This window comes from Meleagris gallopavo, chromosome 6 (genome assembly GCF_000146605.3).
Source record: "Meleagris gallopavo isolate NT-WF06-2002-E0010 breed Aviagen turkey brand Nicholas breeding stock chromosome 6, Turkey_5.1, whole genome shotgun sequence".
NCBI classification, from domain to species: Eukaryota; Metazoa; Chordata; class Aves; order Galliformes; family Phasianidae; genus Meleagris; species Meleagris gallopavo.
Window position 1 is genome coordinate 19,949,345 of NC_015016.2, and position 27,156 is coordinate 19,976,500.

Consider the following 27,156-nt stretch of genomic DNA (forward strand, 5'->3'; position numbering starts at 1 on the left):
GTTCACTTACTGTGTCCTTCCCTAGACACCTAGGAGTGTCAAGGTTATTGGTACATGTTCAGTGGCTGGTTAGTTGCCCATCACGTGGCCAGAAATTGCACCTAGGTTTCGCAGGTTATTTTAAACCAAATGGTTACATTTCCCAATGCTTGTTTCTGGAAGAGTATATTTTCTCCAATCTGAAACATGTATGCTAAAGCATAGCAGAATGTACAGCAGCATTGCACAGTGTTTGGTGTGTGACCTATTTTCCTTATCTTTTAGATATATTTATGAAGGCCTCTGAAGATTATCATTTAGTTAAAACAATTTTTCTTACATCAATATTGCTAGAAATCAATGCAAGATATGTTTATGAGTTCTTGTAAAATGTTTATTTATATGTTATTATATTATTCAGTATTCTTGCAAGAGGTAATTTTTTAATGTTTCCCATTGATCTAAAACAGAGGAATTAAAATTTCCATACAGTACAAATATCTCTCCTATTTCAATAACTTCATGTAAAACTGGGAAGTTTTTTGCAGCAGCTTGTGAGAAGCATAGTACAGGTACAATACTTACAGCAGACTTGAATAGTATTTTGTATTGCAATATTAGCATCTTTACTATTTAAGATAAACTTAATATGCAAAAGTGTCATTAAAACAGCTTGTCAATGAAGATTTTCTTGTGAGCAACAGTTGTGTGCAGCACTTACATGGTGGTTTCTTCTTCCATTCCCCTGCAGTATTTGCAATGTTTCCTTAGAACTCTTTTAGTTTTTAGGTGATGGAGGGTTCTGCCAAGTAAACCTGGGACAGATTTACCCTCTCTGAGACAGTGTCCTCTGGGCATACATTGCAAGCGTAGCTTTGCCAAGACATCATTTTGAACTCAAAATACCCTCAAGCTTGTAGGCTTAGATGTGAGGTGGAAAGGCTTATTACTGGAAGAGGCTTATTTTTCAGACTCCACAATGAATGTGAATCATTACTGTTTCTTCTTTTCCTCTGGCTTGTCACAAAATATCAGACTTAGATGGAAAGCAGGGTTATTTGGTTTTAATTTGCTTTCAAGCGTGCGTGAAGTGCATCTGGTTTCAGGAATGGAGCCAGTTGGTCACTGCCTCTGCTGGGAGGCAGCAGGGTAGGAGAGGCTATAATCAGTGATGGATGTAATCTACTGGCAGTTGGTTTTCTAAATTCACTTTTGCAGTCATTATTAGTGGAAGACACTCAAAAGAAATCTTCAAAGTTTTCATGTTGTTAACCATGATGTTTACCTCTATTTTTCTGGACCGCAATCTAAGATGATTCTTACTAGCTATCCATATACACTTATCTGCATTTGATAGTAACAGATTAAACGGCATTGTTCTTGAAATAGGTAGAAAGTTTGTATCGAAGGTCCGTGCTGCCTCAGGGAAGCAGCAGCAGGGCAGCAGGGATGCAGCTGAGGCCTGGCCTGGATAGCAGGTGCCTCTCAGCACCAGTGAGGTCAGTAAGGCCTTGGAGCGACAATCAATGTGTGTTGTTACAGTACCTTCTGTAAGGAAGGAAGAGGAAATAGGGAACATTATTTTCTTTTCCTTTTTTTTTTTTTTTCTTTTTTTTTTGCATAACTTGGTACAGTTCAGTACAATTATTGACACTAAAAGTGAGGTTTCTCTCCTGACTGCCATCACTGGACAGTTATGTGATTGAGGTTAGCAAACTCTGACATCGGAAGTATGAATATAAGTTTTTGCTAGTTTAATATTCCTTTGGCCAGTTTAGGTCAGCTGTCTTGGTTCTCTCCCTTCCCAGCTACTTGTGCTCCTCAGCCCCCTCACTGGCAGGACAGTATGAGATGCTGAAAAACTGAAATGTCCTTGGCTGTGCAGCAACTAAAACATCGATGTGTTTTATCAACACTGTTTTTCTCATAAAGCCAAATGATAGATAAACTTTATGAAGAAAATCAACTCTGTCCCAACTGAAACCAGGGCAGTGTTAAATTACTGCATCAGAGCTGAACTAGAATTGTGAACATGGTTTGTTTTAAAAATATCCAGGACGGTGTACTTTGTTCTCCTAAAAGTTAGTACATACTATGGAGTATGGTGTGTAGTTGTACACATAGGTGGTGTAAAAGTAGATGGAGAAGTCTTCAGGTCTAGCTTTGGTTAGATGAATGCAAACTGGAACTTTTTTTAGAAATAATAACTGAAACGGAGATTGTATACATATTTCAGTATATTTTTTCGTGTCTGTGAATTATTAGTGATGATGCATTCTTAATAAACTGAATTATGTGTTTCAAATATTGAGATGGAAAGGCCAACTTATTCAAGATTACCTTCTGCACTTATAACCATGAACAATACCAAAAAATCATTTATACTCAGAATTGACCTTTGCAACCTTACTTGCACTCTGTGTAAAAAAAAAAAAAGCACAAATTTAAATGTCTGAAATTTGAATGAATAGGAGAAATTTGCCTTTACAATCCTTTCCAGACTCTGGAACATCGCAGAAGAAAAGCAGTAGCTATTTTGCTAAGTTGGCACTCTTTCTGAGGTAAGCAGTTAAATGGTTTTTGATCTGTTTCCACAGGTTTTCAATACATACTCCAATGAAGACTATGACAGGAGAAATGATGAAGTTGACCCAGTGGCTGCTTCAGCTGAATATGAACTCGAGAAGCGTGTTGAAAAGCTGGAGCTTTTCCCAGTTGAATTAGAAAAAGGTATGTAGTCTGTATGCCCCTTCCAGTTCATATGAAATCGATCTACAAGTCTGAGGTAGTCCACACGCTTACATAGCTAGTCTTGAGTTTCCTTGAATCCCTAATAATCACCTTGGCTTTTTGGATTTCAGTAACTATTCAATGAGAAATTAAAAGAACAGTTGAGAAACATGCAGGTCTTTATTTTCCTACAATAATTGTTTTGTGTCACTCCTTTAAGACATGATTTTATGATTTTATGCAGTGGTTTATGTGATATTTTCATTCTTCCCTGGAAAAATAAAAATCTTTGATTATTGTTCTGAGTTCCTCAAGGGAGCAAAGGTAATATTTTTGTGCATAACTAATGCAGTCAAATAACAAGATTTTTAAAAAGAATCAAAAGGAATTAGCATTGTTTACATGGGAAATCAAGAGAAAACAAAGCATAGATGTTTACCTAACAAATAACTGTATAAAATCAAATTTAATGAGTTTCTGCTTTCACATTTCTTTTTTACAGATGAAGATGGACTTGGCATTAGCATTATTGGAATGGGAGTTGGAGCAGATGCAGGCCTTGAAAAACTGGGAATATTTGTCAAAACAGTAACAGAAGGTGGGGCAGCAGAAAGAGATGGCAGGTAAAGTAGACTCAGTATTTGGAAACTTTCCCAGTGTTAATTATCATGAATTATGATTTCCACAGTAAGGAACTGTTAGCTAAATGTATATCATGATAACAGAAAGCAGTAAAATTCTGAGGCTGTTGGTAAGGTTCAAATACCTGAGGTGGTCTATGAAAATACGCTATTTTGGTGCAAGGGTTTAGCTGTTAAAGAAGAACAGATTTGCCAAGGATGCATCTACCTGAAAACTGATGTGCTATAGTATGAGTAAAGCTGGAGATTCCACATTGTATATCACTGCTGAAGGTAGTTTTGAATGATTTTGAGATTTCACATGCTCTCTTGGCTTCAAACCAACTTTAATCAATTAGTGCTTATGAAAAACAGTTCTGCTCAACATATGATTAGGAAAATAGTTCAGTGTTTCTGAGCTATTACGTTATTAAATACACCTCCTTTTAAGCTTACTAGCACATAGTGTCACTTTGTATTTCTAAATATGTGTAATCTTCAAAATTCGGTTTTTACCCTTACAGGACCAAAACATTACTTGATTGAAGTGGGAATCAGCAACATAAATCTTTACATTAAATAAATGGATTAGGTTTTACAATGCTCATGTAAAACCTGACTGCTTCTAAAATTGCTTGTTTGGTATGTGCAATTCAAATAATTCCTTTTGAACAAATGAGGTCTGCTCCAGAAGTACTGTCTCCTATTTTATTATGCTGACTCAAAACAGCAGAGGCAGATGTTGATGGTATTGCAGTCAAGGTTGAACCTTCCCACCAGTATTCCATTACGTTTTGTGCCACATGAAAGATGGCAGCAGAGGGACAGTCTGACAGAATGGTATCTGACATGGAAATGTGTATGGAACAGTGGTGAGGAATTGAATTCCTCCTTAATGATGAATGCCTATAACTTGTCCTCCTGTGCAGACTTTGGAAGTAGTGTGTACTACTCACACTGCATACTTAAAAATACCGGGTTTCTGCTGTGGAAACACTATACAGATTAAATCAGCACTCTCTACCTGTCAGGAGTTTACAGAGTTTAATAACGTTGCTCTGAAACCATTCAAGTATAGCCTCTTCCAGTCTGGGCTTTCAGTATCTCTACAAATGTTGGCAATAAGACCCCAGCTTGAAGGCCAAGTACTGATTTATCCCAGGCTTAAAAAATTAGGAAGGGAAGTAAAGATGCTGACATCTCCGGATGTCATGAATTCATTCATTACTTTAAATTTAAGTGAATGTTTATTCTGAAAAATATGCTTGAGCTCAGCCAAAAGACATTAAGCTCACTACTGGCATTCTGTGTGAAATTCTCTGGTCGAAAATCAGAGTAGCTCACACCTGGTCTCTGATAATATGTATTTTCTGTTCCTCTCATTATTCACATGTCTTGAGTGGGCTCCAGAAGTTAATGTTCAATTACAAGTCTCTTCTTTCTTTTCCCTAGATGGCATCTGAGAGGAGCTTGTCATCTGAGAAAAAAAATGATATGTTTCTTTGGCTGTTCTAATATTTGTGTTGGTTTCCAACTGTACGAATGCTCAGTCAGCTGAGAAATAGCCCTCTCATTTTCTCTTTGAGAGCCTGACCAATCATTCACTTGAGAAAGGGATATGTAATCCTCTCAGTCAGGAGCAGCCAGTTCTGTAATAAAGTGCATCAACTGAAAAAGGTCCTGTTAACTTCATCCTTTTGAAAAGCCTAGTTAATCATTAACAGTGATAGCAAATCAAAGTCTCTGAACAGAAAATAAAACTGTTTTTCAGCAGTTGGATCAGATATTCTGAATAACTTTACAGCAATCTTGAAGCAGGCGCTCTGAAGTTCTAATTTTAGGCATTACAATATCTGTAGGATAATGCCTATCATTTATTGAAGGAGTCATCAAGTCATTGCATAAAGTACTTGAAGACACAGAATCTGTACAGAAGTATATCTCAGTGTTTGAGCACCACTGGATTGATTCAAGTTGATATAAACAGATAGCATTCAGCTGTCATATTGAAAGGCATTGTGTGGAAGTATTTAACCAAGGACAGTGCTTTGACAGAAATCCAAATGAAAGCACGCTAATATGTAATGAGAGATTATTAATAGTGTGTAAAATATAAAATCAATCATTAGACTGAATAAGAAAAATAAAATTCTTTCTTGGCCAATGTGATAGCTGTTTTTCTTTCAAATGATGATGGTGATGAATCATTTTCAAGTATTTTGAGAACATCAAGAACAAGTTTTTTGTAATACTGCACAGTTACTAACGTGAAAAATACTCTGAACTTTGCCTCTGCATAGGTTATATTTTTCAGTTCATCACACAGAGCAATAATTATGCAAATATTTATTTGACTTCCTTTGGTTCCACTTCATAGAACTGCTGCTTCACTGCTGCAGAGTTTTAAGTCACAGCCATTAGAAAATAATTGTCAGAAGAATTACCAATTTAGTTAATGATAAAAGCAGTTAAACCTTTATAATCTAGGCTCTGCCAACATCTAGAGTCTGATTCTTCTTTCATGTTGGAAATTAGATTTGAGGGGCAGGAGCCTAGAGCTGCAGGTGGAGGGGGCTGCGGAGGGAATTTCCAACCAAAAAAGGAAGGCTGCCCAGAGAACAGTGCTCTAAGGACATTTTGATCCATAGAGAGGCTGGGCTTGTCTGGCACTGACCCTGTGCAGAGGGTTAGGGCCAAGGTATGGATGCAGGAGAAGTCTGGAGCTGCAGGGGGAGCGAGGCTGGAGAGTGTTTTAATCTGGGCAGCACTGAATGTACAACAGAAAGGAAACTTCTTTTTGAATTACATGTAATTATACAATTGGGTAATAATTATATTAATTGTATGTTGTGTGATATATATACATGTTTAGGTGTAATGAAAATTTGTCTATGTATTGAAAGAGAGATTTTGTAGGCAATGGTCATAAAAATAAAAGCTGGAATTGAATATAGGAGCTGAACAGACAAGGAGATACAAAAAACTCAAAGAACAAATGGAATCAAAGTCAATTGCAGTTGATCCACAAAACTGCAGACAGGAGATCTCTAAAATGATATTTCATCACTTGAAATGCTGTGCTGTGTATCTGTATGAACAATACTAGTGCACTGCGTCATAAAGTATGTAAAGCATCGGAGTTGAACTACCTTTACAAAGGAATCTGTTCCTCTTCCCTTTAGTTTTCAGGCAAGAGAGTGACATTTTCTCCTCACTGAGCACCAACTTCTTAAATTTTCTTTCATGGAGCACCTGCAAGCCGTCTGACTGCAACTCATGATGCTAAATTACAAGAAAAATGCTAATTTTTATATAATATCCCAATACAATAGATATGAATATGATACATATATTTATTAAATACACACATGGTTAAATCAGAATTCTGAGATCAAGATGCTTGATTTGATTTTTAAGCTAGGAGTTTGCAGGCTGTCTCAAAGATCATTTTTTTGAGGTTTCATATGTACAGAAAGGAGATCCTGCCCAGAGCACACTGGCATTCTGTGATGTGAAGCTTCCAAAGCACAAATCTCTTAATTCTTACCTCATCAGCAGAGTCACAAGAACTGGAGATACTGTTAGAACACATGTATAGCTGCAAAGCATTGTGTTCAGATTTGACAGTGAAATTAGTTCCTCAAGTTAGGACACTTAAGTCTCTTTCAAAGGCTCTGCTGTGAAAGTTGGTCTTTGAAAAGAAATTGAAGATATTCTGAGATGTTAAACGGTTTAATTTAGTTATTTTCTTTTTTTTTTTCAAAGCTGTTTCTTGATTCCTGTATAAACTGTGTTGTTTAGTTGGTAATGTCTGTGTAAATAATTAAAAATTGCTCATTTTGCTCATTTGCTGGATGTGAGGTTTTGTTATCGTATTGTAATTATTTTTGAAATGAGAGGAGCTTGTGTATCAATAGAGGACAGTTCAACATAGCAATCCTCCCTCTAAATGTTTTAATCTAGATAATTCTTATGCCAGCTCTAGGGACTTCATACCAGTGATCATTTCAGATAAAAGCAGCATTTTTTAAATTCCTTCTAACTTTTCTGCATCAAACAATGTATCAGCTATGAAGCAGTATATCAGATAGTCCTTGTTAAAACAGTGCAAGGTCTTATTTTATTGTGCCCCGTGATTGGTCTTACATTGGGAATTCATCTTTTTGGAGCAAGATTAGATGAAATATTTTAAGAGAGTAGGTCACAATTAGATCTGATGCACACACTCTTTTCCCTACAGATGAGCAGGCTGTTTTAGTTAAATATCACAGTTTTTTCCATTAGTGTGAAATACCAAAGCTATGTCTTCTGCTGTTTTCCAAGATTGGCTTAGGAAAGAATGATATAAGAACAGTTCAAATTTCTCATTTAATTTAAGTCATACGACAAAGGCAGGAATTTGTATTGCTGTATTTATACAAAAGGAAAACGATTGGATGATTGAAGCTGTAATGATAACTTTGAATCTGGATTTATGAGATATGCAAACACAGTTTTTCATTGCTTCTTTGCTAATGTTTCCTATTATTTGCCAGTATTTCAGATGGTACAGTCCCAATCAGGAAGGAAGTCTTTTGAATTGTGTGATTATTTACCTCAATCACGTTATGATTGAGTTTTTGTTCAAAATCAAACTAAAATCTCTAAGTTTAGTTGAAAATACTCCAAGAACTCCTTAACTTATTCATATATTTGTGTTTTTCCCTGAAAGGATCCAAGTGAATGACCAAATTGTGGAAGTTGATGGCATCAGTCTGGTTGGCGTTACACAAAATTTTGCTGCAACTGTTCTTAGAAACACCAAAGGGAAGGTCAGGTGAGTATTGTAGAAGCGAAAAAAAAAAAGGTAAATTGAGTGTTTAAGGTTACCTGACTTCCCTCACAGGAGAATCAGTCTATTTAGGTAGAAGCAGAAATTTTTTTTGTCTTTGTCCCTTCTCTGCTAGCTGTGGCACTGCCCCAGGGCCGAAGAGTAAGGCGGTGAGCACACCACTGCTCCCAGGTGCAAGCTTGGCAGGGAGAGGATGGTACTGGGGGCCGCAATCCTGAGAGCTGCTGGTCTGGGGAGAGTAACAGCCCTGTATTGGTTCATTGTGTTGCCCCAGTCTCTGCACCGTCTCTGAGTTTCTATCTCTGTGCTCCTATGCTGTGGTTAACTGAAAAGCATCACTGCAAGTATCTGTAAAATGGTTAACAAACAAGAAAATGAATGTAAATGCAAGACTATAAAATGTTTGTAAATGTGTAAGAATGTTTCCTGAGAAATGAACTGTCGAGCCATTTAAAAACATATTCTGTTACATAGATTTTCTATTTAATAGCTTGTTTATTTCAGCAAACATTTAGCTGTGCAAAATAATTCCAGAAATATCTTTGGCATATTGCAAATCAGCAGCCTTTCTAAAGCCACCCTTTGGTTCTCTCTCCAAATCCTCTCTGATGAATACAGCCGAATTCTTCTGAGTTCAAGCCTCACTTTTGAATCATGACTGAACTACTGGTTGCAATAGATGCAACTCCCACAGCCAGTGGTGTTCTATGCTGCTGTGCAGGCTTCCACAGAAATTCCATGGCTGTTCATTTACAACATTAAGGAATAATACTGAAATCTGAATTCTGTAAAGAATTGTGGAGGTAGTTGATCAAGGTTTTGCCAGAAGGAACTTATTTGGGAAAAAAATATTGAAAATTGTAGTGTAATTGCAGGCAAGTATATTTTTGTGTAACATTTACAGTTGTAGCTACATCAGTTTTATTTCTGCAAAGATAGAACACATGCTGTGAATTTACCTACTGACTTGAATACAAAAATAAGTATCAACTTTATTAGGTTTCTGCAGAGTTGAGACTTCTGAACATAAAATTCTTATGACAGAAAATAATGTATTCCCATGTTTCAGTGCACAGAGCAAATGTTACTGAATTTTGTGTTTGATGTTTCAACTCAAAAAAAGAAAAAGAAAAAGGAAAGTTCTGACCTAATCAGCTTAGTCTGTGTAATTGTTATTGAGTAAGTTATAGAACAGAATATTTTCCTTTGTGGAAAAATAATGGATTTGGAGAAAAGAAGAAATGTAAAATGATTTTCATACAGAATGCTCCCAGAATCTTCTGATGGGATATAAATTACAGTCAGACTGGTTGCAATCTAGGGCCCTTTGTCATGAAATACCATACACTAAAAAGTGTTTCTCCATTGTTGTTGAGCTCCCGTTGTAAAGCTCACTAGGTATCCTGTGCTCAGGGATCAGTGGCTTCTGACAGGTTTCATTTATCAAGGAGAGATGTGTGAGTTTCTGCATCTTTCCTTGTGAGTAAGCTTCAGATATTGAGCTTTCACAGGAAGAATGTCTGTATGCATTAGTATCACAACTAGATTTAAAAAAACACTTAAAAGCAAAAATATTTTATAGGTTATAATACAAAATATAACTGAAATAAGAATAATGCTTAGACTATTAAATGTTATTAAATAAAACAGAAGTCAGAAGGATCTGTATGCATGCTGACATTCTGTATGGTTAGCAGACTTGTAGTAATTTATATATAATTAGACAAAAGAAACGAATTTGATGTGATTTCCTCTGGTTTTGTTTGATTTAAAATATCATGGGGAAAGGAAAAAAAAAAGATTGTTCTGTTTTACACAAGCTGGTTGAGAAGAACTTTCTTCTTTTTTCCTGGTTTACTATAAACTGGAAGTGAGACTGATGATACTGCTGAGCATTCTGTGGCATCAGCATCCTTCCCACGTTCTGCTCAGATACTGAGTGGCCATGCTCTAGGGTGCTCTGCTGACACTGGAGGATTCTGGTGGGTTTCAGCTACTCAGAGTTAGAAGTATTTCCCATCGGCTTTCCTTTTGGGAGATAGAGAATGCAGGATGGTTTGATGGTCTTGTCTTTACTATAGGTTTAAACATTTGCTTGTTAAATAAGCTAGAACTAATGCTAGTGAATTCAGATATGACCAAAAATTATGTCTTGCTAAAAATTATATCTTACTAACTGTTTTTCATCTTCTGTATGGTACAAGGGCTCTGCCTGCTGCATGTTTCGTGGAGAGAATGGTCGTTTTCTGTCAAATCCTCATTCCCAGGTACACCTGTGGAAGAGATGAGATGGAAAAATCGTGTATCTCCACTGTCTGTGAACCAGAACCTTGGGAGCAGCATAGGAGAGTCTTTTGGGCAGAATCCCTCACATGCCCCCAGCCTTTAGCTCCTGCCTGTCTGAAGTGTGAAGGGCAGTGCTACTGACCTTTGAATGCAGTCATTGCGTTAGTAGCTGCCATTAATGATCCATGTCACCAAGGGAGACAGGAGTAGTGGAAAAGGTTGTTTGCTGAGCTATCTTTGGAAAAGAAGAGAGCAATAACCTGCTATATAAATAGTTGCTATCTTTCCTTCTGCAGATGTCCCGTCTGAAGTACAAGTGTGCAGACAATGTGCAGTCACACACCCTAATTCACACGGCTTAATTCAAAACAAGGCAACTTCCTGAATCTGTCCTTCACAGGAGAAATCACACACATACTTGTGTGCTATTTAACAGTGTCAGTGACGGGTTTTAACGAATTGCTTTAATAAGCATAGTTATCTTAGTATTATTGCATGAACTGCATATATCTTTCTTCCGCTTGGTATCCTGTACACAGAGAGATACAGTGCATTTCACTGGCATCACCTCCTGTTTACACCCCACAGTATTGCTTATATGCAGTCATGTTACTCTGATTCTAAGCAGAATGCATGCTACTTTTGGTAGGAAGGTTTATTCTATGTGATCAGTTGCAAGGACATTCATGAGAAGAATGACAATAAAGCTAGATCTTAATATTTCACAATCAGTACCTCTTCAGGAAGCTTGCATAATACCAATACTTAGTGATTTGTTTTTCTCCTTTGATCCTTCAGAACATTTTGAATGATCATGACAGTGGAAGTCATTGACCTAGAATAGATTTTGCAATGTTTCTGCCAGAAAAATTTATCCAAACTGTCTGTAGCTGACGTAGTAAGGAATCTGTGAAAATGGAGACATGACTTTTACCTTTTGAACTGTTCTAGTTGAGGGGGATGGGGAAAATGAGCAAACACAAGCATCTATTATTATCTTATCCACTGTTTGGAGTACTGAACTATTGGAAGGATTGTCATTCCACAACAAAAGACCATTGATCCTACCAATTTGGATTCTCCAGTAACAGTTAATTCCTCGATTTTTTCTTACGATGTTTTAAAGGAAGATAATCAACAGCGACCAGATGGACTCTGGTAACCTATGAAATGAAGAAAGGAGAGAGTTCTTCTGAAATCCCAGCTGGCAATCAGCTTCTGTGTTTAGGGCTGAGAATTAGTGTCCCCGTGACTCTAATCTGGCAAATGCAACTATGAATGCTATTTTAATTCATGTAAATATCATGTCTTCTTTATAATTTTGGTTAACTGTTTAGTTTACTAATATCGTAGAGTATTTCAGAATTTTGTTACATAAAGGATAAATTTTCTTTTGAAATTTGTATTCTTCCTAATTCTGTTAAGTGTCGCCCCTGCTCTGAGATTAATGGAGCAGTCAGAGAGCAGCAGCAGCCTAATATCACTAATTGTTCTGTGCGTCTTCTGACCCATTTAGGATCTTATCCTTCAACCTGAGGTTAGCTAGTGGTGCCTACTATAATACAATATGAAGCAGCATCTTGACAGTGGTAATCCTATCCTGTCATGGTGATTCTCCAGCTTATTTTAGCTCCTGGCTTTCTTGTTCCTCATGGACTGTCGTGATGAGCAGCAGGTCTAAAGTTCTTCAAAGTTGCTTCTGAGGTCTTGAGTGTGTTTGCTCTTCCCCCATTTTTAATCGTAATGCAAGGGTGCTGGGGACCCTGATGGCATTATCAGAGAAAGTTCACATGGAAAGTCGTATGCTTCCAGGGAGGCTTTTTCTTAAACACAGTGCCACAAGAAAGAAAGCCTAGTTTTTTAACAGAGAAAACCATCTTTTTACCGTAAGTACCTAGCGCCAGTCCTTCCTAGGACAAATGTGGAAGCTTTCAGTGGTGTCCAGAAAATAAAGGAAAGATTAGTGATTGGGAGTGACTTCACTTTGCAGTCTCACAAAATGCAAAATTTCATGCCATCGAGCTGTGGGAAGCACAAGGTCACAAGAAAGGAGGGTGAGATGCTAGGAATTCTTACTGGATTGATAAGAAAAAAGCATATGATTCAACTGAAAATCCCAGTTCTTCAGATGCTGCTTGCATGCTCTCATTACTATTGCTTTCTCCTGAAACGTTTCTTTTAAGATAGTTAGCCAAATTCACTGTTTTATTGGAGAGGAAAATTTTAAATTCTGTGAATCTCCTTCCATATCCGTCTGTCTGAATGAGACTAAGCATTCTCTCAGCCTCCAAACTGTTGCTAGGCACTGAGTAGATGCTCTTATGGTGCCTTCTTAGTCAGCTCTTGAGTTTTTGGGGAACCCTGCATGCAGAACCTGTACAAAGCTGTCACTTTTCTCTTGATTGGCACCGCCTTGAAATTAATTATATTAATTCTAACCTAATTTACCAAATTCTGCTTAATTAAACTCCTCTGAAATGCCTCAAAGTCTTCCAGTATTAATAAAGAAACTAAATAATTAGTTAGCAAATTTTGTCACCTTGCTGTTTAATTAATCTTCTCAATTGGTGAAGAAGAGGTTCTAACAATAGCAGTGTAGCAGTCAAACCCTGAGGCTTTCTACAGTTAGAAGTTCTCTATTCTCATACAGAATCGTTTATTATCATTTTGCGTTTCTTCCTATCTGGACAATTTTAATTCAAAGCAGGGTTTTGTTGCAACTCATATTCCCATTTTATCACCTAATTTCTTTATCTCTTTCGGTAGTACAAATCCAATCTGAAATGCAAGAATGAAGTTTTTACTTTTTTACATAGCTCTTATACAAGGAGCAGTTAAATGAGAAAGCTGAAATATTCACATTTTAATCGATAACAATTTGAGAAATCATTTATTCTTTCTTCAGCAAATTCCTCCCTCCATGTTGAGCTGATTTCTTTCTGGAAAATATACTGCCTCAAAAAAGAGTAATTTGCATGCCTGCTGTTAGTTTTGTTTAACATCACAACATCTGGAAAGGTAATTTAAATACTCGTGTCTTTGCAAGCAATCAGACAGTATAGAGGACAAATGAAGTCAACAGCAGGATCTAGCCAACAGCATTATACCCCTCTGGGGAATTATATTTGCTCATGGTAAGAGTGAGCAGCATTGCTTTATTTCTGTGAATCCTTCCCCTACATAATCATCTTCTCTTCTTCCAGCATGCCTCCCTGCAGATTTTCTCTTGTTCTTTTTCAATTTTTCTGCCTGTCCTCTTGCCCTGTGAAACAACTGTGTCCTTTAAACATTTGCTGGCATTGTCATACAAATCCATGCAGTGGAAGAGACCGGAGAAATTTCTCTTTTTTCCCAGTCTTGGGCAGTGAGAAGGAGCCAAAAGCAAAATATGCTACCTCTGTATCAGATAGAGAGGGCTTTTTTCCTGGCTGAAAGTGTTTTTGTTCTTCCTTTTCCTGCCAGTATCTGTTTCCTTTAATCCAAACCTGGAACCAAAAAGGGAGAAAGAGAATGAAAGAGAAGTCCTCTGCTCTGCAGTTCTATTATGCTGGGACTTTACACATGGTTGCTTAAGAAGCTGTTTGTGCTTAGTGCATGCTCTGATTGTTGGGCGGATTGATAAGTCTATGATAAACCTGAATCAGGGACTCAGTAGAAACTTCAGTTGTGGTGTCTTGGAGCTTAACAGTGTAAATTTCTCCCATTTGTTCCAGTATGGCAACACAAAAATTACATAATATGACCTATTTTCTTACTCCTGGACCTTGCAAAGAGCTGTCAGCACTGGCAATCATTCTGCAAGACTACCAGACATAACATGCTGCGTTTAACATGAGAAATTACTCAAAGCACTGTGAACTCTTAGCACTGATGAGATAAGCCTGGCTGTACTGCAGTGCTGTTTGTATTCCTTTGCTGTGCCTCTCCTAGCAGGTGCAGTGTGCCTGGGGCTGCCCCTGGGCACTGAAGCCAGCTGGCCTTGGAGCTGTCTTTGCTCATGCTGTTCAATGCTCTTACCTTGCAGAGCAGGGCATCTGTGTCCAAACTGTCTGCTGGAAGCAGCCAAGCTCCTCATCTGTGCTGACTCCTCATCTGTGGCTGAGTACTGTTGGGTAGAGTACTTGTTGACTTGGGCCAAATGGTTTCAGAGAGTGTCTCGTCAATTTAACTGTGCAGATGATCAATTACCAGCACTTAAGAGGATTTCCTGGCACTATTTATTTTACTGGCATTAAGATCACACCCGTGCCCAAAGAGCAAGCTAATTTGAATTTTATGGCAAGTAATTTTGTGAAATATTAGCACATTTGGATAGGAAATTATATGTTTAACCATAAAATATATAAATAAACCATGCAGAAGTTTTTATTTTGCTAGGCACTCACAGCATTGTTTTAAAATACTTTAACATGAATTAGTAAGATTCAGTAGGACTGGATTTCATATGGAGTGGGTTTTCTTTTGCTTTTCTGAAAAGAGGAGTAGCTTGATGGTTTTTAATCGCTTTATCCTCAAGTCAGTTGAATCTAAACAAAAACTTCTAACTCTGCAACTGAAATGCCACCACAAATGTTTATTTAGCTAATTTATTTAATCTTTCTAAGTGAAATTTGCTGTGGAAGTTCCTACCAAGCTTTGGTGCATCTTGACTTTTGTGATACTACGTTGTGACAGCTGAGCAGAAATAGCCAACACTCATCCTTTCAAGATAACTCAGCATGCCACAATGCAGTGCTGCAGGAGCTACCCCTGAACTGTGCTGCGAGTGTGGCTCAGCATGGCTAGAATCTGGGTCATGTAATTACCTAGATTGAGAACGTGGTCAGAGCTCAGCAGCTAACTTCTTGCCCATATGCATTACCTTCCTGGATTTGCTTCCCACAGATGCCAACACCAGTGAGAATGAGGGAAGGCAGATCTCAACTCAATGCAGTTAGGTTGTAAAACATTCCCAGATAGCACTGGCACCTTTAGAACAGAGGCAGCGTGTGTGCTTCTCTTATATTCAGGAATGTTATAACATAGGTTTGTAAATACTTTTCTTTGAGGAGGCCGTTCCCTTAAGGATTCAGTGGTGCTACAGAGAATGCTGATCATCATGTATTCAAGAAAACTTCTAAGCAAGTATTGTATTGGGAAACTGTCAGGCTGACTGGAGGAGATGGAAGAGGTTCTCTCCCTGATTGTGCTCTGTGCAGAGCAGAATAAGAACCACAGCTTGGGAGGGTGCCAAAACATTGAATCCATTGGCTAATTTTAAAGTGGTTTTGAGTAAAGATAATGTCTCAGTGAGGCCCTGACCTAGAATTGATTTCTGTGGGAATAATTAATCTGAGTGCATTAACACTGGTGCGTGGGTTTTCTACATGACTTTGTAATTGTCTGGCTCTGATATCCCTTTAGTGTTGATAGCAGTATAGCTCATCAGGGGCTCATATCCAAGGTGCTGTGGAGAGCTGCTTAGGCTTTTCTGGGCCTTCGGCTGTTACTTTGCTGGAGCTCCTGAAGAATATCTTAACCATGTCACAGGGCTCTGGGGGCTACAGCAGACAACAGATTTTCTTCTTGATCATGCCAGTCAGATGGGACTGGATGCAGGTCAAGCCCAGATTGTGCAACTGATGCTGCAGGGAAGGTATTGGCTTTTAAACCAACAGACAAAGTGGAGCAAGATTGTGTTTGCCATCAGGCTCTATAATGTAGTCAGAAGGGAAAATGACTCAGCTCTTGCTTTGAAATGAGTGACGTGTTTAGAAGTTATGGCTAGACATTTAAAGGGGACTCACACTGCTCTGGCATCTGCTACGACGGCAGCTTGGTTGAATGCTGGTAATCCAGGAGAGTTTTGGAGTGTATAAAAAACAACTTGACACAAATGTTCAATGAAACAATTAAGGGACGCAGTGTGCTAAATCTGTTACTCAAACTAGGGAAGAGCTGCTCAGTTCTTCATTGAAGTTTGATGGCAGCTTTGACAGCATTAGCCATGCATGCTAATCCCATAGGTTAATGCTCTGAAGGGTAAATGCACCCAAGAGACTAGAAGGAGTTCTTTAGGTATGTCAGAAGCAAAACAGGAAAACTGTGGATGCAGAAAAGTTGGGAGATAAATTAGTATCTGCTTTGTCTCAGTTTTTCCAAAGGCTGGCTCTGTGGGTGAGGGGACGGCAGCAGATTTTGAGTTGGATTCAATGAGGCTTTTGGTGTGATCTCCTCTAGTGTCATTATAACTGGTTGAATAGGTTGGGACTAGTTGGTGTCTGTAAGGTGAGCAGAAAATCGACTGGACTTTTGGTTCCAAAGGGTTATGATCAGTTTTTTCTTATGTGACCTTAGGTGACTTCATTCAGTCATTGCCTCTTTCATCCACTGGTGGTGATTACTTCCTCATGTTGTGTTGGGTGCTAATCTCCAGGCAGAGTTGTTTGCTTGTTTGTTCCCATTTTGAGTCAGCACAATCACCAATCTCCAGGCAAACCTTATTTACTTCCTTGTTTACCATTCACCCTCGTTTCCCCTTTGTTACAACTAATAGCTTCAGAAATCAATATATACATGCTTGTCTGTGATGGGGGGAGAGGAGGGTGAGTGGTGGCACAGAGGACATAACGCAGAAAGACTGTGAGGAAATTTGCAGGTGAGATGGAGCTGGCAGAAAGGCAGCACTGTTGTGCAGAGGGGCCCGTGAAATTTTTCCATCCTTAGAGAGTTTATAAACTGCTGAAGACCATAGGATAATAGAATACGCATAGAACCATAGAATGGCTTGGTTGGTAGGGACCTTAGAGACCTCCAGTCCCATGCGGTAGGGAGGGCTGCCACCCACCAGCTCATGCTGCCAGGGTCCCATTCAACCTGGCCTTGAACATCTCCAGGGATGGGGCATCTACAGCTTCACTGGGCAGCCTTTGCCAGTGTCTCACCACCTTCCAAGTAATGAATTTCTTCCTAACATCCAACCTAGATTTCCCCTCTTTTAATTTAAAGCCATTTTTCCTTGTCCTGTCTATCACTATCAGACCATGTAAAAAGTCAGTCCCCCCTCCTGCTTATAATCTCCCTTCAAGTAATGGAAAGTTGCAGTGAAGTCTCCCCAGAGCCTTCTCTTCTCCAGGCAAAAGAAGTCCAGCTCTCTTAACCTTTCTCCACTGAAGAGGTACTCCAGCCCTCTGATCATCTTTGTGGCCCTCCTCTGGACCCACTGAAACAAATCTGTACCTCGTGCAGGGGGCTGGACACAGTACTGCAGATGGGTCCTTACAAGGGCAGAGTAGAGGAGAACAATCACGTCCCTCTCCCTGCCGGCCACCTTTCTTATGGCGCAGCCCAGGATATCATTGGCCTTTCAGAACACAAGTGCATGCTGCTGGCTCGGGTCCAGCTTTTTGTCCATCAGAACCCGCAGATCCTTCTAGGCAGAACGGCTCTTTGTGAGTTCTCCTAGCCTGTATTCATATCTGGGATTGCCCCGATTCAAGTGCAGCTCTTTGTACTTGGACTTGCTGAACCTCACTGGGTTCACATGGGCTCGCTTCTCAAGCCTGACCAGCTTCCTCTTGATGACATCCCTTCTTGTACTTGTCAGACCAACTCTGCTTTAAGATAGGGCATTCAGAGCAGACTAAGCTATACAGTGGTTCAGAGAGTCTGTATGACACTTAGGTTTCGGATCCTTTTATTTGAGGAAGTGTAGTGGCACCTCACAGTTAGTGAATTTCTTATGCCTGGTCCATGACCCCTGCATCTCATACTGCCATTTTTTTCTTGTTTATGAAAAAGCATCGAGTTCCAGCTTGCTCTACTGTAACTAAATAAAACTGCCTTCTTACAGAGTTCATAACAGTTGTAGCACTTTGGATTAATTATATGGTTATTATCCTAATGGAACCATCCAGAGAAAGTAATTAGACATCTTGAAATAAGTTGGATAAATGGTAGCAGAAGCGTTGTGCTTTAAAGCTCAGAGGAAAGCCATTTTTAAAACCTGTCTTAAAAAAAATCTGTTAAAATTCCCCAAATGCAGTGAAATAAACTATACATTTTTTATTGACCAAATGATATTTTAGTAAAGAGTAGAAGATAAAATGTCAATGTGAATCCTACTGTAGTAAAAACTCTGTTCTTTATTCCTAAGAAACTCTTTTCTAAACTTCTCTTTTCTTCTAACTCTTTTCTTACTTCTCAATTTTTCTTGTACTTAAGGAATCATAGATAAATTATTTTGACTGGGCACTTATGGCTCAAAGTCTTTTTAGAAAAAATGGTCACTGAGAATCAGTCACTAAAAATCCATGCTGTGGAGCATCAGTTTTGTGTCACAGAGTTCATGCGTCCTCCCCTGTTTTTCTAGTACCAAAGTACATCTCAAAATCAAAATGTTATTTAATTAAATTAGTTCTCACAATAATGTTTCTGTACCACATTTGGTTTTATATATACATATATTCACATATGTATGCTTATGTATTTTGTTATTTCAAGAAGTGCAAGTCTGCAGATCCTCATTTAATAAAATCTGGAAGTATGCAGAAAGCCATATACAGTGTGCTTTAAGATCATTAAATGCTGACTGGATTGCAGGAGATGTAGGTGTTGCCAATTTCAGTAGAATGCTTTTCTTAACCACCAGCAGCTTAATTTTCAGTTTCTCCAGATGTTATATTCTTTTACACTTCCTTACATCCGTGATAGGTTCAAGTAGTAATTATGTTCCTAGCTCTGTCCCTGTTTATTTTAACACTGTAACCACAGAGAATAATATTTCACAGTTGGTAATTCAGCTAGATCCTGTGCAGCTGTGAATATCAAGGTCAGCTCAAGCCTTCTTCTCAGTGCTGTTCTCTTCTTCTCCAGTTTTACGGACATCAGGAATAGTCAGTAGTGGCCTGAGATTTAGTACAATTGTGCTTATAGTACAGCTTCACAGATTGGCCTGGTTTTATTTTGCTTTTCTAGCTTTGATAATTAAGGGAAATACTGTCATGATGAGTTTAAAGGTTTTCAAACCCTCATTTGTCTCGTATCCAGAAACATAACCAGCTTCTTAAGGATATTATTGCTGATAGAATTTATAGGTCTTTGTTGTAATACTTGTGGCCCTTGAGACTAATTAATCAAGACTGAAATGCATGTGCTTAATTTTTGTGAGGCCAAGTGATGGGAAATACATAATTAGCCATTTCACTGAAGTGTGCAGATGATGGTTCAGTGACTAATTTTGTGGTCACTGAATCACAACCTTATGTCTCTTTCTCATATTTAAACACTTCAGATTATGATAGTTCTTATATCTAAAGCCTTTCTAGGCTCAAAGATCTATTCATGCTTAGCATTTTAATAACGGCCTCTTTTATAGTTTTCTAAGAGAGAAATATTCTCTCTTTCACTTACAAATTTATAATGTATGAAGTACTTTAGTTATCATTTAAACAATTATTATATATAGTTTGATATTCTTAAGGTCGTGGGATGCAGTGTGGCAGAAGGTTTGATTTTGTATGTAAAATTTGTAATTATTTCCCATGTCACGTTCATTGTACAAGTTTGCAATTCTAACATCAATCATAGATTTAATGCTTCTAAATGTTTACTTTCAGACTCTTGAAAGATGTTTCACCTTAAAGCAATAAATTATAGGAAAAGAAAAGGTTACTTGCTGTATGGGGCTGCTGAATCACGGCCTGAACCTCTGATTGATCACCTGAGGCGAGCAATGAGTCAGCCACGGGAGCACAGGTGAAGGCAATTCTCCTGTGCTACCAGAAGGGGTGAAGCCTTGCTCCACCTCTCCTAGACCCCATTTAAGAGCTGACTGCCAGTGGGGAAGGATCTCTTCTGGAGATCTATTCCACCGGAGTTTCCTACATGAGCCCAGGATAGGGTGAGTGTCCTTTTCTGCTCCAGTATAATAATTACATAAGCCAGGCTCTCGAATATACTATATCATCTGTATATTCACTGATTGTACACTTGCATAATTATTTTTTTGAAAATATTTGTTCTGTGCTTTGAGGCATTTATTCATGTATATTAATAGCCTCAGGTATCATCTAGGAACTTCATTTTGACACGTGATAAAAGTCTTGAAAATTACATCACTAACATGAGAATGGCTGTTGGATGAGAAAAAAGTTAGTAACTTGAAACATTTTTATTTCCTACCTACACATCCACGTCTGTATAAAAGTACTAATGCAACGCAGCCGTAGAATCATGGAATGGCCTAGGTTGAAAAGGATCACAATGATCATGTAGTTTCAACCCCCTGCTATGTGGAGGGTCACCAATCAGCAGGCCAGGCTGCCCAGAGCCACATCCAGCCTGGTCTTGAATGCCTCCAGGGATGGGGTATCCACAACCTCCTTGGGCAACCTGTTCCAGTGTGTCGCCACCCTCTGTGTGAAAAACTTCCTTCTGAGTCCACAGTGTCTCTACAGTCCACAGTATCAAAGAGATTCCTAATGTGGAAATGGGAACTCTTCTGCTGGAAACCATAAAAACTTCATTTTCAAGTATAAAAACTCCAAAATCTTTGTGTGTTAGTCCCAAATAGTCAGGAGTTATCATACTTCATATTGTTTATACATTGTCTGTCCTGGATATTCAGCGTAGAAGTTAATTTTTTTGAAGTAGAAGAGATAAATGCAAATGTTGGTTGAATCCTTTTTTACTTCATGTAGCAATATTGAAAGTTCATTGTTCCTCCCGTGTGAGACTGAAAATATGGCTGTTTTAGTCTTTGTAATACTTGGCTATGAAATTAAAATTCAGGGGAACAGGATCTGTCTATGAGTCAGTGTGCAGAGCAGATGAAGGGGCCACAAAGAAACATCCTTTTCCTTTCAGCCCTGGGTCTTTATCATTGCTGTCATATTTTGTAATTGTAGCATATGAGTGCCAGACTGTGATCTGCTTTGATTAAGATTAAAATGGTGATGTTACTTGCTTTAAAGCTTTTTCCTATTTTTGCTCTATTTTCTATTGATGTTTTTAAACTAAGACTTTATTGCAAATTATTTTCAGAGAATTGTCTCATTATTCTGCATAGAGTCATTCATTCTCACCTTTATCCTTTTGGAAGTAATTATTGACTCACATATTTTGATGTTGAAATAATCTCCAAATTGTGTTCCTTTCTGTAGTGCCTGACTTCATAAGAGTTTGAAAAATAATTTGCCGTAGGAAATGGGTTCAGATTCATCCACTCACAGAAACTTGACATTAATAGCGATAAACAGAACTAATCAAAATAATTCTCTTGCACAGGATATAATGCACTCTTCTACCTCTCATCCCAATAATACATAAAATATGTCATTTTGAGCCAAATGTTGTGGAAACAGACAGTTTAGCGTGCAGTATGTCAACTGACTGTAACTTCTCTGCTCTGCATAATTCCTTTTTCATTTGTGATTGCCTAATTGTTTTTCTAGCCTGCTGAGAAAATCTCCTTGGCATCTTTAAATTGTGCGTTTGTTCAGTAGTTTACAGTGTTGGTAATGCATAATGAGTGCTCATAATTAAAACTACAGGTAGCAAAATATCTAACTATGGATATGATGTTGTGCTGAAAAATAGTGTTACAATCAAAGCCAATTCTGGATCTCAGTTGCAGAAAGCAAAATTGGAAAGCAGACATGGAAATCTTAGCCAAGAAAGAGACGGTGCTGGTGTCTTTTGTTAAGCCAAAGAAGCACACTTCCAGTGTTCAGAGACAGCTAACAGTGGAGGAAATAAAAGCTCCCTAGCAACAGAAGTTTGTGAAATAAAAGATTTAAATGCAGTTTAAAGTTAGGGAAATGGTATCTGTCAGATTTAAAAATGTAGAAATCGATTCTCTGTCATAGCTCAAAGGCAAATCAAAGAGCTCAGAAATGTTTTCAGAGTGCGGATGGGGAAAAAAGTTTCTCCTGTGCATGCTCCTTTCACTGCTAGCTGTCAGAAGCTTGCACTGTTGGTGTGCATCTGGACTTTCATAGGCTTCTGAGAAATGTCTTGCTTTTAAGGGAATGCAAGTGCTGATACATTTTTTTTTTTTTTTTATTAATGGCCCTGCTATAGGTTTGTATCTGTGGAGTTCCAACTCTGCAGATCTTTTTTTTTTTTTTTTGCTAAATTTGGATTGCAGGCTGTAGTCGTCACTGACACTGTTTTTTTTTTTTCTTGCTGTCAATATGGCAGTGCTGGGATCAGTCTTGCACACAGTGCCCTTTGGCAAATGGAATCCGCAGAACACATGTAAAACAGCTACACTCATGTAGTTTTGCAAAAAAAAGGCCAGTCTCTATTCTAAACAGAGGTAAAAATAAAGAACTTTTGAAAACAATAGGAGTGATCATTTCTTCAATGGTGTCTTGTCTAGGTTTGTAATTGGCCGAGAAAAACCAGGCCAAGTGAGCGAGGTTGCACAGCTGATTAGCCAAACTTTGGAACAAGAACGCCGCCAGAGAGAGCTCCTGGAGCAGCATTATGCGCAGTACGATGCAGATGATGATGAGGTAACGTGCTTTCCAATGTTTCAATCTGCAGAGGGTTTTAATGCTCTGCTTTCTGTTCTCCTGGTTTCTGCTTTTCAAGCGTCACTCAGAGGTCAACTTTGCACATCTCCATTATCCCTGCCACTGATTTTTAGATTTTGGTGATAAGCCCAATGTGAAGAACAAAGCTTTATAACATGGATTTAAGATATTTATTTTGTTCCATAAAAACATATATAAATTTGGTTGATGTCTCTGTAAATTATTGCTCTTCCGAAAGCATCTGCTTTGTTTGAAATTAGGGAATAAAGCTGGTTTGCTTGTGCATGTTTTAAAACATTCTTTTTCTGTGGACACTGGTAAAAGTCACCTTGCAACTGTTATTGGGAAGATTTAAACTTTATTTTTTTTCCTAGAAGAATTAATGATGTTTCTGATTCAGAACATTAAGAAATGTTCTGAAAATTCCAAGTAAGACTCCTCTTCCTTTTATTTTTTTTTAACCTATATGAACAGCTGTCCCACAGGACAGAAGCATTTATTGATGTTAATGATTGGTGTTTGATGTCCCAATGCAAGGGTTCTGAAGCTATCAACTCTATTCAGTAAATTTTCCATATTTTTTCAGTTCTCTTTAAATTCCCAGCATGCCTGAATTCCAAGTTACTTAGAAGGACTGATGAGAGATCTTTCTCAGAGACTACTGTTTCACCCCTCAATTAGCTGCTAGGTTACATTAAGGTAAAGGCAGTTGCTGTAGCAAACCACTTTCGCGTAGCCTGGGCATACAACCTTCTTTTCACATTCTCTTCAACAATATTATTTGAAATTCCAGACTCCATGTATTAGTGAGTTTTTGCCCAAGCCAACATTTTTTTTGTTTGTTTGGTGAAGGAGAATATCATAGAATATATTGAGCTGGAAGGAACCCGTATGGATCACTGAGTTCAACTCCTGACTCTACGTGGGACCACCCAAAATCATCATAGAATCATAGAATGGCTTGGCTTGAAAGTGACTCCATGGATCATCAAAATCCAAAGATAGAGAAGGAGAGACAGAGAATCTATGTGATGCATTTAATTCAGATTAGTTCTCTTTCAGGTCCTGAGACTAGGCTTATAAACAGAGAAATAGGAGAAAAGTACTCTGAATTAAAAAGGCATACGTTTATTTTGAAACACACTGTTAGTCTAGCAGTTAGCATCAGAAGTATCCCAGAAAACTTGGTAAAAATTGTCTAGCCCCAGTGATGCCTTCAATCACTTCAATTTCCACTGATATTAAAAATAGAATATTTGAATATGCATTAGATTGAATCGTATCATAGTGCATATTTAACTCATGGGTAGAAATTGTATGTATTTGGAATGAACATTTGTGCGTGGCTGTGTGAGACCATAAAGGCTAGAAAATCCATATTCTTTCTGTTTTCTCCTCAACATATAAACATGCAAGTATTTTGACTCCTGTTTATTCTAGGTCTAAAATAAAGTTGCTGAATGATTTATTGAAGGACAGCTATCCTTATCTCAGAAATAAAGAAAAGACAACTCTCTAGCTTTTGGAACAAGAACCTTCTTGTCACAGCTCTGTTCTGAGGATGCTGGCCATGTCTGTGACCCTGAGATGTACATTTTGGCCATTAGCTCATGCAGTGCAAAAGGGACTTTTATGCATTATGTGAGGGAAGGAGGAGGAAGAAAGGAAAAGACATCCACTAGTGGAGATCCAGAGTGTCATCAGAGATCTCTTTTGGAAGGAGAAGTAATGAGGCTTCTGAACAAATGTAGAAGTGCATCCGTTCTCAAAAATAGCCTTGGGATCACTGAAGGTTATACCCATTTCCTCCATGACTGTATGGGTGACAAGTGGTAAGCCTTATTCTTAGAACAGACAGATATAGTTACTGAGGTATGCAGTGAGGCATGTTTGCCTTCTGAACAGTATTATTAAGAAACCTGAAGCAGTCCTGAATACGTTTCATCTTTTTCACCTGACTGTGCCTTCCAAGTAAACTCACATAACTTGCACCCAAGCAGTTACCACAATGGGATCTGTACTGTAATGCGCGTTAGCCACAGTTCAAAGACAGTTTTTGGTAACTACAAGCACTTCTCCATTTGCTGTCAGATGTGAGCATTGGTACTTGAGCTCACCTTACTCCGTTTGGTCAAATGTGGCTGTATGCATACTCCACTCCCAGCTTTGTATTCTTTGGCTCTGGAAAGCACGCCATCCCCTGGGCAAAAATATGTCAGCTTACATGGTCTGAATGAATATGCGTCCACAAATGTACCAAAAAAACCCTACCATTTCAAGTCCATTTGCTCACACTACTTGTGATTCTGACTGTGTGAAGCTCAGGAGTATGAGAATTTCCAGTGTAAGGAGTGTCTTGCTGGTATGAGACAGAATTATACAAGAGTTGTTCACCCTCAGAGCTATCAAACCATCGTATTCATTTTCATACAGTGTTTAAAATGAGGAGGCAGGGATTCCAACTGCGCTGCCAAATAAATAAACAAGAAAATTATCATTATTCAACCCTCCACTGAGGCTGTCAAATTCTAAGCCTACTTTACCACAAAGACAGCAATGTCTTATCAGGTTTCCTGAGCAGGAAATCAGCGGTCTGAGTCCTAGAGCAGTTCAAGCCGAAGACCCACTCCCCTGAAAGCTGCATATGTTAACACAGGATGTGAGATTATTAATGTGGTGCAAAATTCTCTTCTCTTTTTGTCCAAGTCAAGTGGTTGTATGCAAGTGAAGCCTTCATGTCTTTTAGTAGCATAGATAGTTGTTTGAGTGTTTTTTTCATTTTTAATTCTTATTTATCAAGACAAGACATTCTAAGAGAAGAGCAACAGTAGGAACATTGAAGACAATCATGAGACACAAAAACAGAGCTTCAGTGTCTAAAATGCAAAGAATACATTGGTAAGACAAGATCTTTCAGGGTGTACAGTTTTTCTGACATCATTAATATGCATTAGTTCTATAAAAGCAATGGTTGATACTATAGAATGCTTTTTCTTTGCTCCTTTCAAAGAATTGAGTTTAAACTACAAAAAAATCAAATGAAGAGGTGGATTTGAGTTATTTTTATAGTTCAAGTGGTATTCTCTGATGGTGGGAGAGTTTCAGCACAAACAAAAGATTTAGTTTGATGTACCCTTTGTTACGGTGATTGGGAAAGGTCTGTCTGCATTTTCTTGGCTGGTGCTGCCACTGCTTCTTTGTGCTGGTGAGGATTCTGCCTGTTTCAAAAATTTACAGTGCAGTTAAACAAAGTGAGTACTGCCTTCTCCCTTCTAAAAGGAGAAATTGCAGTTCATGTTTATAAAGATAATTTCATGCTGCTTGCTGTGATAATGTATAGCAAAATTAAACAGCTAGTAGCAGAAGCTATTCCTCTGGCTGGGGAAACCTTGAGGTCTGTGTACTACTAAAATGATAAATAGGCTTTTGCTCACCTGTTTTGCATGAATGAATTCTGCTCACCTGTAAAGACTGAAGAGACTGAGATTTTGCTTCAGGAGCATGTAAGTTTTCATTGGCTATTGTACAAAAAATATTGTTGTCAACTAGGAAAACAAAATGAATTGCTCAGAGCCTCAAGCAGTTACAATAACAGCTGTTTCTTTAAAGAGCTTTGTTATTTTGGAATTAGGTGACCTTTGTCTGCGTCTAGCTGCTTCTTGTAAAACACTAAATTCCTTGTTCTAATTTACTGGCACAAGGTCTGAGCATACTACTTTTACCACCTACTTTTGGTAGGTTCATGTGATGTAAAAGCAGAGAGAATTCATCCAGGGAAAGTATGTATTATGCAGTTTACAACATCTGTTTCTTTAAAGCATACGTCGGTTCTTTTGAACCTGTTATTTGTGCTTTGTGTGATTATAAGATGGGGACATTGTCTTTTGAAGACAAGCAAAAGCCCCATTTATTTCTGTGCCATCTAATGTTTCTGTATTATCCCACTGCCTTGTTTACTACAGCAAACTGCAGTGTTTTGCTTTGATGACAATTTTTTTTATTAACTGAAGCAAAAATAACCTTGTCTGCTGATGCTCGGTCAAACAGTTCACAGCAGGGTTTTCCTTTATGTTTATTCTAATCTGCCTGATGTCCCACTTCAAACACTATGTCTCCTGAGGCCAGTAGAGCTCTTGAAATTTTCCCCAATATAACTTGGTTGCTTTTTTTTTTTTTAATTATTTTAAATCTT

General features: G+C 38.2%; 1 protein-coding gene across 1 annotated transcript; it reads left to right on the forward strand.

The window, feature by feature from the left end:
• The first annotated feature begins 2,118 nt into the window (after positions 1 to 2,118).
• On the forward strand, positions 2,119 to 27,087 carry LOC104911463 (neurabin-1-like). The gene is made up of 6 exons (XM_031554030.1): positions 2,119 to 2,145; positions 2,577 to 2,709; positions 3,212 to 3,332; positions 8,041 to 8,145; positions 22,808 to 22,943; positions 23,817 to 27,087. The coding sequence occupies exons 1-6, from the start codon at positions 2,119 to 2,121 to the stop codon at positions 23,865 to 23,867; spliced, it is 573 nt and encodes a 190-aa protein (XP_031409890.1). The 3' UTR covers positions 23,868 to 27,087.
• Positions 27,088 to 27,156: the final 69 nt, after the last annotated feature.

Coding starts and splice junctions, on each gene's coding strand:
- LOC104911463 (XM_031554030.1), top strand. CDS start 2,119: ATGGAGAAGTCTTCAGGTCTAGCTTTG. Junction 2,710..3,211: donor CCCAGTTGAATTAGAAAAAG/GTATGTAGTCTG, acceptor TCTTTTTTACAG/ATGAAGATGGACTTGGCATT. Junction 8,146..22,807: donor AACACCAAAGGGAAGGTCAG/GTGAGTATTGTA, acceptor TGTCTTGTCTAG/GTTTGTAATTGGCCGAGAAA.